General features: G+C 39.6%; 1 protein-coding gene across 2 annotated transcripts in view; it reads right to left on the reverse strand.

Moving 5' to 3' along the window:
• Window positions 1–450: 450 nt before the first annotated feature.
• The window catches only part of LOC108534304 (vascular non-inflammatory molecule 2), a 20,502-nt gene continuing 7,737 nt past the window's right edge, over window positions 451–13,215 (reverse strand). For both annotated transcript variants that reach the window (XM_017879596.1, XM_017879595.1), the window contains 5 exons: window positions 12,729–12,921; window positions 9,290–9,578; window positions 7,974–8,347; window positions 6,571–6,741; window positions 451–1,072 (listed from right to left, as the gene is read on the reverse strand). In XM_017879596.1, the coding sequence (XP_017735085.1) occupies window positions 881–1,072; window positions 6,571–6,741; window positions 7,974–8,347; window positions 9,290–9,578; window positions 12,729–12,921 (1,219 nt within the window). In that variant the 3' untranslated portion in view covers window positions 451–880. The remainder of the gene's footprint in view (window positions 1,073–6,570; window positions 6,742–7,973; window positions 8,348–9,289; window positions 9,579–12,728; window positions 12,922–13,215) is intronic.

Below are 13,215 nucleotides of genomic sequence, written 5' to 3' on the forward strand. Positions count from 1 at the left end.
AATGCTTCAATTGTGATCTTTTAATGTAAAAGTATTGAACTTAAAAATACTTTGGGACATAAAAATCAGAAAATAAATCTGAAAATTCAAAATCATGTATTTAATTTTAAGAGTATCTGAATTAAATGACCAATAACAAATATACTATTATACTTCAAGTAGCATGGAATATATGTATTTTGTAAAAAGTTAAACGAATGCTGAAAATAGTGTAACTTTTAACTGTCATGGTCTTTGTTATGAGATTTCTGCCTGTTAAATTATGCCATAGCCTTAAGGGGGGACATTTGGGGCTATGAGTGCCCTGGGTCAGGTCTCCTTTGATATGAACTTGGAATAGCCGTCAATTCTTCTAGCACTCAAAGCTACATTCACTGTAGAAATAAATGTCAACGTTGCCTCTTGATTGGAAAGTAAATCTCCTGATAAACATTAGCACAGAAAACTAGGTGAATTCAAATTGTCTTTAATGTCAAAAAGAATTCAGTCATAAACCTCTAAATTCCCATCATTACTATTCTCTTCAAGGGCACAGCTATGTTTGCCATGGCCCTGAAACTCCTCACTCTGCACCCTCCCATACACACAAACCCACACAAAGTCTCAAGCAAATGAGGTTGGAACTGCAGTTTGATCTTCATTTATCTGACCCAAACACCCAGGCTCTTTCCATTGTTCCACACTGCAACATTTCAGAGTAGCCAAAAAAATGGACAACATTATCATAAAACTTAAAAAAGAATTTTTGATGAGAAAAAATATTTAGGACTCACTGTTCTATACTACTGAAATAGCACTTTAAAATTTCTTAGTAAACTTGGGAAGCTGATAAGCACATTTAGCCAAGTATATGATGCAGAAACTGAGTGATAGAGATGCCCTATACCATTACAATATTTTGCAAAGCTAAGGTCATTAATAATATGAATATTAGCAGGTAAGTTATTGCTGAATTGCTGGTCCCACTTGAGCTATAAAATGAGTCCTTTGTGTACCACCTCCCAAAGAGGGACACTGTTAGTATAGGCCCAGATGATCCATTCTTGTTTACCAAACGCCCATCTTTCAGCACCTAAAGAAAAGGTGGGAAAAGTACAGTCAGCTTTCTTAACATACAAGTTAAAAGCAAAGTAATCATTTTGAAGCCATCCTAGATATAATATATAGTCAAGTCATTCCTGATTGAGGAGGATGCAGCAAGTAGGCCAGGCAGGGGACAGCCATTTACTATATAATGAAGATTAAAGCAATTCAAGACGGCCCAAGATTTTAGTTTCAACAATCAAATGTAACTGTTAATGGAAAGTCAAAATCAGCAGCAGCAATTCATTGAGTTCGATTATGTGCAAGACAATCAGGAACCAGAGAGGTATACATCACATCCTTCCCTCAAGAAGCTTAAGAGCTAATGGTGAAATGGAGTGGATTCTAAACATAAAGAGAGAAGTCAGTTTATCAGTATATCAGAGAAGAAAACAGGTAAGTGCTTAGGAGGTCTGAGAAGAAAAAACTGAACTGGTCTATTACACAGAGTGGGACACAAGCTGCCAGAAACCCAAGCTGTTAGGAATCTCTTTCTAGGGCTGTATGGCGAAGACATTGTGGGGAGTGGACATTGAATCAGCAAAGGCTCATTCTGAGACAAAAGTGTGTGTGACAGGTCAAGGCAATGTGAGTTCTCATTCTAGATTGTTTAGAACTGGTGGTGTGCTAGAGCTAGTGGTGCACAGGCTCATGAGAACAGATTGTTAAAGTTCCAAGAAATTTGACAGCTGGCTGTTAAACACTACATTCCCCCACTCCCCGCCTTTTTTGAGATGGAGTCTTGCTCTGTCACCCAGGCTGGAGTGCAGCGGCACGATCTTGGCTCACTGCAAGCTCCACCTGCTGAGTTCAAGTGATTCTCCTGCCTCAGCCTCCCCGGTAGCTGGGATTACAGGGGTGTGCCACCAAGTCCAGCTAATTTTTGTATTTTTAGTAGAGACAGGTCTTCACCATGTTAACCAGGCTGGTCTCCAACTCCTGGCCTCAAATGATCCTCCCAACTCGGCCTCCCAAAGTGCTGGGATTACAGGCGTGAGCTATCAAGCTCTGCCAACAGATCCATTCTTGAAGCTGATCATGGTGGGAATATTGACACAATGAAAACTGGCAAATTCCATAAATCAGGGCTTTTTGTTTTCTACCTCAGGGAAGGAATTGTTGAAAGTTACATCACACCACTGGCTACAGCTGAAGATTAGTGAAGAAGAGAAGAAGGAATATGGTCAGAGGAAGGTGGAGCTCAGATTGTGAAAAGCATGAATGACTAGATCTAGCCTGAAGCCACAGTGGAGTCTTCATAAGAGAAGAATGTGTACAAAGCAATTGAACAAGAATAGAAGGAAACATGAATAGACAGTCAATAAACAGAAAAGAATAAAAGAAAATGAACCCATTAGTTGCGGAAATGGAGTTGGAATGGAGAAGAAATTGAAAATTGGGAAATTGGTTGGAGTGGAGAATAAATTGAACATTGGGAAAATAGATGCTTTATAACTGGAAGAAGAAAATGACTAAATATTCTAGAAGATAATGTTTGTGCTTTACTGTTCACAAAGTGCCTTCACATGCATTATCATATTTGATCCTCACCAAACCAGTGAGGAAAATATTCTCTTCTATGAGTAGGAAATTCAGGGGTTAAGTGACTTTCCCAAGGTTATCTAACTAGTTAGTTACAGAGAACGGACTCTGTCAGTGTTTCTGATAATACACCAGAGTTGCTTAAGGTGCTAAAGCAAGATGTTTCCACATTTGTGGCCATGGTCAGTAACACCACCCTTTTTACATAAAACTAAAGTGGTGGTGGGGGTTGAGGATATGCAATAAGTGTGTTGAAATCTCTGCCATAGTGATCCTCTAAGATAACGTGTAAATATTTACGGAGAGAGTGTGCATCCATCAACAGAACTGAGAAACTACTCAAGAAGCCATAATGAGCATAACTGATGTAAAACACTTGCCATCTTCAATATTAAGACTGCTCTCTCTAAAAACAACATATTCACAGAAGGGCCATGCCCTTCAAGGTCTCTAGAGAAAAAAAGCACTAAAAAAAAAAACAAGAATGGCCGGGTGCGGTGGCTCAAGCCTGTAATCCCAGCAATTTGGGAGGCCGACATGGATGGATCACGAGGTCAGGAGATCGAGACCATCCTGGCTAACATGGTGAAACCCCGTCTCTACTAAAAAATCTAGCCGGGCAAGGTGGCGGGCGCCTGTAGTCCCAACTATTCGGAGGCTGAGGCAGGAGAATGGCGTAAATCCGGGAGGCAGAGCTTGCAGTGAGCTGAGATCTGGCCACTGCACTCCAGCCTGGGTGACAGAGCTAGACTCCGTCTCAAAAAAAAAAAAAAAAAAAAAAACAAGAATGGGTTATTGGACTTTCTGGCTCTTTTTGAGAAAAGTAGGCACCTTGATCCTACATGGTCTTTAGATCACCAACCCTAAAGAGGAGAAACACATTGCCTCAGGCTTCCGTGGCTTCCTGGAAATCTTTTCCAAGAATGCCCAACTCCTTTTGTTTTAATTCTGCGCTTACAAAACAAACGGATCTATCATTTGTACTTTTGAGGATATTTGCCAATGAAGAGTCTCCTTGACATACAGTTCATTGTTCCCAGCTAAGGGAACCTAATTTTTTAAATAACAAGTTGGTGTTCTCGCTTATCTATCTTGCAAGTTTGATTAGTACCTGTTCCTTAGAACCTGATGAACTTCAGTGAAAGTCATGCCACAGAGAATCTACACTTGTAAAATAAAGACCTGCCTCACCCTCACCATGATGCTCCCTCCAAGGGACTGCAATTCCAAAGACCCTCCCTGCCAGCTGTCACATGCCTCGTTCATCTCTTTTTTGGTGTAATACAATCTATATCTAATTTCCTTCTTCTGCAAATGGGCTGGAGCAGGTGAGACAAGATCCAAATGATGATTATAGATGCCCAATTTAAACGGTAGGTGCTATGCCCCCCTTCCCTCCTTTCTTCCATTCAAGAAGGAGCCAGAGATGGGATACAGCATGACAAGTTCACAGAATCATTAAAAGTACCTACTGATACCACACTTACCCTGATGTAATTATTACACATTGCATGTCTGTATCTAAATATCTCCTGTAACACATAAATATATACACCTACTATGTACCCAAAAAATTAAAAACAAGGCTGAGCATGCCTGTAATTCCAGAACTTTGGGAGGTTGAGGTGGCAGATCACTCGAGGTAAGGAGTTTGAGACCAGCCTGGCCAATGCAGTGAAACTCCATCTCCACTAAAAATACAAAAATTAGCTGGGCGTGGTGGCATGCACCTGTAGTCCCAGCTACTTATGAGACTGAGGCAGGAGAATCGCTTGAACCCAGGAGGCAGAGGCTGCAGTGAGCCGAGAATGCATCACTGCACTCCAGCCTGAGCGACACAGCGAGACTCCATCTCATATAATAATAATAATAATAATTAAAAATAATAAAATTACATTTTTTTAAGAGTTGAGATGTACAAATACTATGGAGTTAAGCACTTAAATGTATATTCTCTTGTATCATTCTCTAACTCTTCTTAACTTCCTGAAGCCATTTGGGATGAAATTTTTAAAAGAAAGAAAGGAAGTAGCTATGGAATACATTATTTACGTTCTCCAACTCCTCATGCACTATCACCATCCACCTTCAAACACTTATGTGGTTCAGAATAAGAGTGAAATCATATTTCTGGCTTTGGATCTTTAAAATCTAATTTGGAAAACTCTAGCATTTCTTGTCCTTCTCCCATGGATGAAGTGGTTTTATCAGGTGAATGTTCAGTCCTACTTTGGGACAATTCCTCAAAGAGAAAGATTTCTGTGAGTACAAGACATGGAAAAAGTGTCAAAGTAGTACCAGAAAATTAGATTGTGTGCTCAGTTTACATGTTCAGGCTTACAGGATATAATGCATCAATATGGCTAGACCCTATGTCCTCCTAAGTTTACCTTGGTGACCCTGATTTACCTCTCTCATTTCCTTGAAGTGACCTAAGATAGACATTTATGTCAGTCCAGCCACCTTTTAGCTACTGGATTTTAGCCCCAGATTCCTTGCTATAGATCTAATCATGATTTTCTGTAGTTGGCACTTCAGCTTTTATTCTAGCCTCAATTTGCTCATGAGATTCTACCTAAACAGGTTCTATGGCAGCAAAGGATTCCTGATCTTTGGATTTTATAGCCTTAAGGCTATACCATATGTTAAATTGTTGGTTTCACAGAATTAAGTATTTTTGTAAGTATGATATATTCCACTCTGATAACACAGCAGATACAGATACATGACCATAAGCAATCTGCAATTTTAAAGACTTTGATACTTGATGCCTTGATGGAATTAACTTGGACCCTATTTTATAGGCCATGCAATGATTTCACCCTAGTTACTGAAACCCTGCCACTGTTTACCACAATTCAGAGAAGACATCAATATTCAAACCACTGGAGTATGTGTATATATGCGTGTATGTGAGTGTGAGCAAGTGTTGTATATTAACAGATATCAGCCTGCAAAGTCATAATTCTTATTTGAAGACATCTTAATTTGTGAATTAATTAGCTACAGTCACTATAATTTGTGAACAAATGCTAGATGCAGTGGTGCATGCCTTTAAGTCTTAGCTACTCAGGAGGCTGAGGCAGGAGGATTGCTTGAACCCAGGAGTTTGAGGCCTCAGTGAGGTATGATCATGCCACTGCACTCTAACCTGGGTGACAGAGCAAGACCCTGTTTCAAAAAAAAAAGTGAAATAAATATCTGATTTTCTGTTTGTCTTCACATGTAACAAAAGGAAATTAAAAATCTATAAATAAACATTCTTCAGTGAATGGTATCTCAAACTCACAGTTCAAGGTATGTTCTTTATTATGTTCTTCCAATGAAGTGTCATCATTTTATAATTAGTTGTTATAAATTGAAAAAATGATCACAATATTGTCCCCTCCTTGACCCATGTCCTTTTGCCATATGATTTTATAGCTCTTCCCATTGAGAGGTCTGAGTCCTTTATTTCCCTACCGCTTGAATCAACCTTGCTCATGTAACTTCCTGTGTTGATGCAACATTTGCAAACACGGTGCAAGCAGAGACTTGCAAAGAACTTGCCCATTGTGTTTTTTTTCTCTTGATGCTTCTGGACTCATTAAGCTAACATGTGAACAAGCTCAGGTTTGCTGAAAAATGAGAGACCACAGGGAGAGATGGCCTTAATAATCCCAGCTGTCCAGGACAAGGCAATCGCAAACTGATCAGTCCTAGTCAACCCACTAGCCAATGGCAGACATAATGAGCCCAGCCAGCATCAACTGAGCCTATCTCAGACCAGAAAAACAGCCTAGCTACACCAAGTTCAAATTGCCAACCCACAGAATCAGGGCTAAAGAAATGGTTTTCAGGAAATTTGTTACACAGCAGAAGTTAACTGGCAGAGTGGCTATAGCTTGTTTTACTTGACTTCAGAGAACATATAAAATGAAAACACTCTTATAAAAGTCCTCTTACCTCAAATTTTCCAGGTGACAGATGAATTTCGGTAAGTAGCACTTCAGGAAAAACATACTTTGTTCCAAATGTGCCACTGAGGGAGAACATTTCAAATCTTGTAGAAGCGGTTTCTACTGGCCGTCCACAAGTTGTCAAATTAGCAGTTTTGCACTTCAGCATTGTGCAAACCTATGTGGAACAAACGCAGATAAAACACAATGCCTTACGTCAAAGTTACTTGTACCAGAAATGTTGCCTTAGTTTTTAACCACGTGAAGCAAACATTATCTTTCTCTGAAAAGGGATTTGGATCATGTTTCTTATAATTAACTACTTTATTAAAAATGGCAAGTGATTTGAGAATCAACCTACTTCCTAGATAACAAGTGGATTAAGAGAAAGAAGTCAGTTTAGAATTAGAGTTAAACCATTAATTTGTTATGTCAGATGATGGCACTGAGCTCAATGAAGTGGAGGTCTTTGGGTAACAATAGTACTGAAGCTGAAAGGATATTAAATTTTTTCCACCCTTGAATCACCTCTCTTTCCAATACTTTTCTTTACAAGAAGGCAGTGGGCACGGAGTATAATAGGAAAATACAAATTCAGAGCCAACATTCTATAAAACGTTTTCATCTTTAAAATTTGTCGTTTGAAAGCAATACAAGGCCAGATGTGGTGGTTCACACATGTTATCCCAGCACTTTGGGAGGCCAAGGCAGTCAGATTACCAGAGGTGAGGAGTTCGAGACCAACCTGGCCAACATGGTGAAACCCCGTCTCTACTAAAAATAGATCCAGGTGTGGTGGCATATGCCTGTAGTCCCAGCTACTCGGGAGTCTGAGGCAAGAGAATCGCTTGAACCTGGAAGGCAGAGGTTTCAGTAAGCCGAGATCATGCTACTGCACTCCAGCCTGGCGACAGAGTGAGACTCTGTCTCAAAAAAAAAAAAAAAAAAAAAAAAAAAAAAAAAAAAAAAAGCTGTACAAAGACTAGGATACCTGATTAGAAGAGAAACTAAGATAAAAGTAGTATTCCTATTTACTGTTAGTTTTGCAAGTGAAAATAAGACTGTTCATAATTCAGATATGTTGGCAAGCCCAGTTAAGGAAGTCTTCTTGATGTTCACCAAAATAGGCTGGTTTATTAGTCAAATAGAAAGTCATCACGGTTTGGTTAATAATTTTTTAAATATGCTTAAAGCAAGCAATAAGGTTATACTTAATTCCCATTGCAAATATTTTATCCCAGTGTATGTATGTGTATAAATGCACGTGTGTGTGTGTGTGTGTTTGTGTGTGTTGTCATCAATGCATGGAGTCAAGCCAAGGAAAAGCACCTGGTTTTCTGGAACAAATATAAAAAGTTGACCTGGAATTTACCTTTCACTTTAACTCCCTTTCATTTGAACTGAGATTACCTGCCAGTACTCTCTTCTCCTTCGGCCATGCAATCCTGCAAAAGCTCCTAGAACGTACACTTCATTCTCTTCTTTTTGTAACATTCTGTAGCTTAAATGACAGCAAAGCTCCTTTTGACAGACTGTAAGATTTCCTGCATTTTCAAAAAGTTCTGTGAAGTTGAACCCGTCCCGGGAAATAAATCCCTTGAAGGTGTTTTTCTGTACTGGAAATGGTTTGATAGTGGTGGCATAGGCACTCCAATTCACAGCTGTTGGGTGGGCAAGCGAGGATAGGGGGTGTGAATCCACCTCCGAAAGGAGGAGTTTTCCCAACTCTGTCTTCATGTCATAATGATACACTTTGGGACCGTTTGGTGCATAAATACCACTTCCTGTGAATGAAAGACAGGTCTTCTAAACACAACACACACACAAAACCAGCACCGCCAATTACCCCATCAGAACTGAGCATGTGATCACGCCGCCATATTAGTCACAATGAGAGAGCATGCATACGTCTAATCACACTGAACACCTAACTACTTCTATTCTCCATTGGAAGAGATTAAAACAAATATTCCTTGGTCTCGTTTCAATTAAACCTTAAATATAATCGCATTATTTATTAGCATTATGGAAAATTAAACCAACTAAAAAAATCTTTGTAGTCAGGAGTTCCTGAAAGGTGGGGAAAGGGAATACAAATTCTCCCCTGTTCCTCATTGTGGTGGTTTTCAAATATATCCAAACATTCCTTAACACTCTTCTTTCCGGTGGGAGGATCTAATTCCTTTCCCCTTGAATGTGGGCTGGACTTAGTGACTCACTTCCATTGAACAGAACATGGCAGAAGTGATGGTGGGTAACTAGTCATAAACAGCAATATGGCTTCCTCCCTTTTCTCTCTTGTCCCCTCTCTTTAATTGCTCTACAGGAAGACAGCAGCCATGTCATAAGGATATGCCATGCAGCCCTATGAGGAGGCAAAGGGAAAGATACAGAGGTTTCCATGGCCACTGAGGAAAGTAGAAGCTGGGTAGCGTTTGGCAAATTACTTGCACTCTCTGTATCTCAATTTTCTCATCTGCAATATTGGGATGACACTATCTATCTCATGTAATTATTGTAATAATTAAGTGAATAATACACATAAAGGTCTTAGTATAACCATAGCTTATAGTCAACTGCTAGCTTTTTTTTTCTATTGTGAAACAATGACAAACACGGTAAGGAGTTCCGACAAAGAAGCAAAAAATTAATACAGGTCATATCTGAGGCATTCATTTCTCTGCACTTAAAAATATAAGATGAAACCTAACCTGGTCATGAATTACCTGTCATATTTAAGCTGACATGATGTGTATTGGCCGCAAGAAGATTAACTCCCATTCCCATTGCCCAAGCTGAATGGAATTCAATAGCTGTCAAAAGGGGCAAAACATTCATCCAGGCTGTGGGAAACAGTATGGTGTCCACATGGAAATCTTTCACCAGGGTAACAGCGGGATCATAGAAGAATATATCAAAGCACGTGAAAATGCCAAACCTTCCAAATGTGGTGTTGAAAGTCACCAACTCCGGCTTTTCAGGGGCATCAAACTGATGCTCAGAGTACAGGTGGTACTACAACAAATGGATAGGAGAAAACTAGTAAAGCCTTGTTTATTGAAGAGATGACTCATAAAAACCCTCCAAGTTGGTAATAGATTTGGCTATGGTCAACTGCAGGGAATCTCCTAGGAAGTGGATAAATCTGGCAATTGGAAGGAAATTTCTAAGGAAAATGTGGAGGAATATGTAACTTATATCTATAGCATCTCTCTCATCTCCTCTCTCTCCTTTCTCTCTCTGTCCTTCTCTCTGTTAAGAGCAAAATACCTCCCCGTAAACCCCAAAGTATATAAGCTTCTTTTTATTTTATTTTATTTTTCTGAGACGGAGTTTCACTCTATCACCCAGGATGGAGTACTGTGGCATGATTTCGGCTCACTGCAGCCTCCATCTCCTGGGTTCAAGCGATTCTCCTGCCTCAGCCTCCCGAGTAGCTGGGATTACAGGCACATGCCACCATGCCCGGCTAATTTTTTTGTATTTTTAGTGGAGACGCGGTTTCACCGTGTCAGCCAGGATGATCTTGATCTCCTGACCTCATGATCTGCCCGCCTGGGGCTCCTAAAGTGCTGGGATTACAGGCATGAGCCACCACGCCCACGCCCAGCCCTATAAGCTTCTTAAAAGTTAAAAGACATGCATTATTCTTCTTTGAATCCTTGGTACCTAGAAATGTAATATTAATAGATGCATAATAAATATTGTTGAGTCAGGTTAAAGATGCCATCTCTCTCTTTAGTGTCCCATCCAAAGTAATCTCAGTGACTCTTACCCACCTTTCAAAATTACCATAGAAAAGAAATGTATTTAATTCCCCTGATTCCTTCCAGGTAAACTAAAAAAAAATTTAGTCTAATATAATAATTGGGGTCAACAGTTAATAAAATGGTCTGCAATATAGGAAATGCTGAGGGTTCAGAAAGAGACTATTAAAACCTCTCTAAATTTATTTTATATCTAAAAAATAGAAAAGAAATTGAACTTTACTATTATTTTAAGAATTGACAGGCCAGGCGAGGTGGCTCATGCCTGTAATCCCAGCACTTTGGGAGGCCAAGGCAGGCGGATCACTTGAGGCCAGGAGCTCAAGACCAGCCTGGCCAACATGGTGAAACCCCGTCTCTACTAAAAAATCCAAAAATTAGCCGGGTGTGGTGGTGTGCACCTGTAATCCCAGCTACTCAGGAGGCTGAGGCAGGAGAATGGGTTGAATCTGGGAGTCAGAGGCTGCAGTGAGCTGAGATCGTGCCACTGCACTCCAGCCTGAGTGACAGAGCCGGACTCTGCTTCAAAAAAAAAAAAAAAAAAAAAAAGCATTGATTGACAAAGGTATTCTGATTAGGTTCACATATGTCAGAGGTCATAGGTTACAAACGGTCCCTGAGTTACCCTCATGGAACAGTGAGAGCCTCTCTACTTAGACAGGGTGACTGTAGGTTCTTTGCTAGTTTGTCCACATTCAGTGCACTGTGCCATCCTGCACGTTACAGAATGGAAGAATAGCTTTGAATGATTACTGCAAAGAAACTGCATTGAAAGATAACACAAACAATGCAAACAATCTCCCAAGCAAGAAAATGGAAGCAGTGACATTTCTATTTTTACTATGAGACACATTTTAAGAAGAAAGTGAAGTGCAGCGATATATATGAAAAGAAGTTGTCAAAATCCACAAAATGATGAAGAAAGCATTTTGAAATTGTTGTACTTTATAAATACACACACAAGAATACATATATTGAGGACTTAAGTTAACAATTTTTTCCAATGGGGGTCCATGATCAAAATAATTTGAAAACCATTGGTTTAACATCGCTCCTCTTAATTAATTTTTATATTTTAACTGAGACTGCCAGGAGATAATTTCTTCACTCCAAGGATTCTGAGGCTACAATTTAAGATGCTTAGAAAACATCTGGGAGTGGAGAAGGGACATTCACACTGCCTATACATCACACATATCCATTCAAAAGGCCAACCTTCTCTCCCTACCTAGTTTAGTATCAAATTATGACTTAAAGGTCATTTTATTCTTTTTTTCAATTCAGAGTTTAAAGTAAACATTTATGGTTTGAGCTTAAATCTATAAAATGGCAATTAAATTAGCTGGTGTAGAAAATAAGGTATTTTGTGATTTGATAGCAAATTAACTTACACGAAGTTGAGTCATACAATTTTGAAACATCTTTATGCCATTTCAATATTAAATAGTATTTAGATTGTGGTTGTGCTCGGTGGTTTATACCTCTAATCTCAGCATTTTGGGAGGTCAAGGTGGCAGGACTGCTTGAGGTGAGGAGTTCAAGGAAAGCCTGGGCAATGTAGTGAGACCCTGTCTCCAAAAAATATTTAAAAATTAGCATGGCTGCACATGCCTTTAATCTCAGCTACTCGGGAGACTGAGGCAGGAGGATCACTAGAGCCCAGGAGTTTGAGGTTAACAGTGAGCCGTGATGGCTCCACTGCACTCCAGCCTGGGCAACAGTGAGACCCTGTCTCTAAAAAAAATAATAAAATTATTGAAATAGTGCCCAGATTATAGCCACCTTAGTATTTGTTTTATATTAAAATTATTTGTTTTATATGTGTAAAAAGTTTATCTCAATCCTGGACCATTATGACACTTTTTTTTTTAACAGCTCTCTGTCTACATGATTTTCCAGAGTAGTTTTTTCCAAAGTGTCATTTTCTTTTTTCTTTTTTCCTTTTTTATTTTTTTGAAAGTCTCCCTCTGCCACCCAGGCTGGAGTGCAGTGATGCAATCTCAGCTCACTGCAGCCTCCACCTCCTGGGTTCAAGCAAGTTTCCTGCTTTAGCCTCTCACATAACTGGGACTATAGGCATGTGCCATCATGCCCAGCTAATTTTTGTATTTTTTAGTAGAGATGGGGTTTCACTATGTTGACCAGGCTGGTCTCAAATTCCTGGCCTCAAGAGATCCACCTGCCTCAAGCCTCCCAAAGTGCTGGGCTTACAGGCATAAGCCACCACGCCTGGCCCAAACTGTAATTTTCTTTAGTGCCCACTTTCTAAAACAAAACAAAACAAAACAAAAAGCCTTTAGTAATATTGTATCATACAGGGAATGAAAGTCAAACTCCTAAACCCAGCATTGACCACTCACCACACGCTCTGTTTTACACATCCGCCCCTCTCTCTTACCTTATGGTAACGTGCCACGAGTTTTCCTTCTGTATTATACACCACATTGGTATTGTATTGAAAGTAGCCATTGGGAGGACATGTGGAATGACGGGAATTACATGGCTTTTTGTCCCCCAAATTTGCCAAGACATAGATAGAGTTGTTCTTGGCCAGGCAGCTGAGTCTTGCTTGCACTGGTGTGTGACCAAATCTAAACCAAATTATAATTAAGACATTTCAATTCTTAAAAAATATTTTAGTCACTTCATACAGAGACAATAGCAACTGTAACCACTTCAGTGGAACTTAAGTCAGTACAAAAACTACGCATAAAAATATCATACTTTAAAAGCCACAGATGATGACTGACACTTGATGAATACTTCCCACACCATATCTGTTGCTCCAGAAATTCCTGCCTCATCAAGGGTCTCCTCTCTACTGAAACACCCTATCAGCATGAATATCCTCTAGTACCTCCCATATTTTTTTTTTTTTTTTTTTT

Source organism: Rhinopithecus bieti, unplaced genomic scaffold (genome assembly GCF_001698545.2).
Source record: "Rhinopithecus bieti isolate Rb0 unplaced genomic scaffold, ASM169854v2 scaffold_10612, whole genome shotgun sequence".
Classification (NCBI taxonomy): Eukaryota; Metazoa; Chordata; class Mammalia; order Primates; family Cercopithecidae; genus Rhinopithecus; species Rhinopithecus bieti.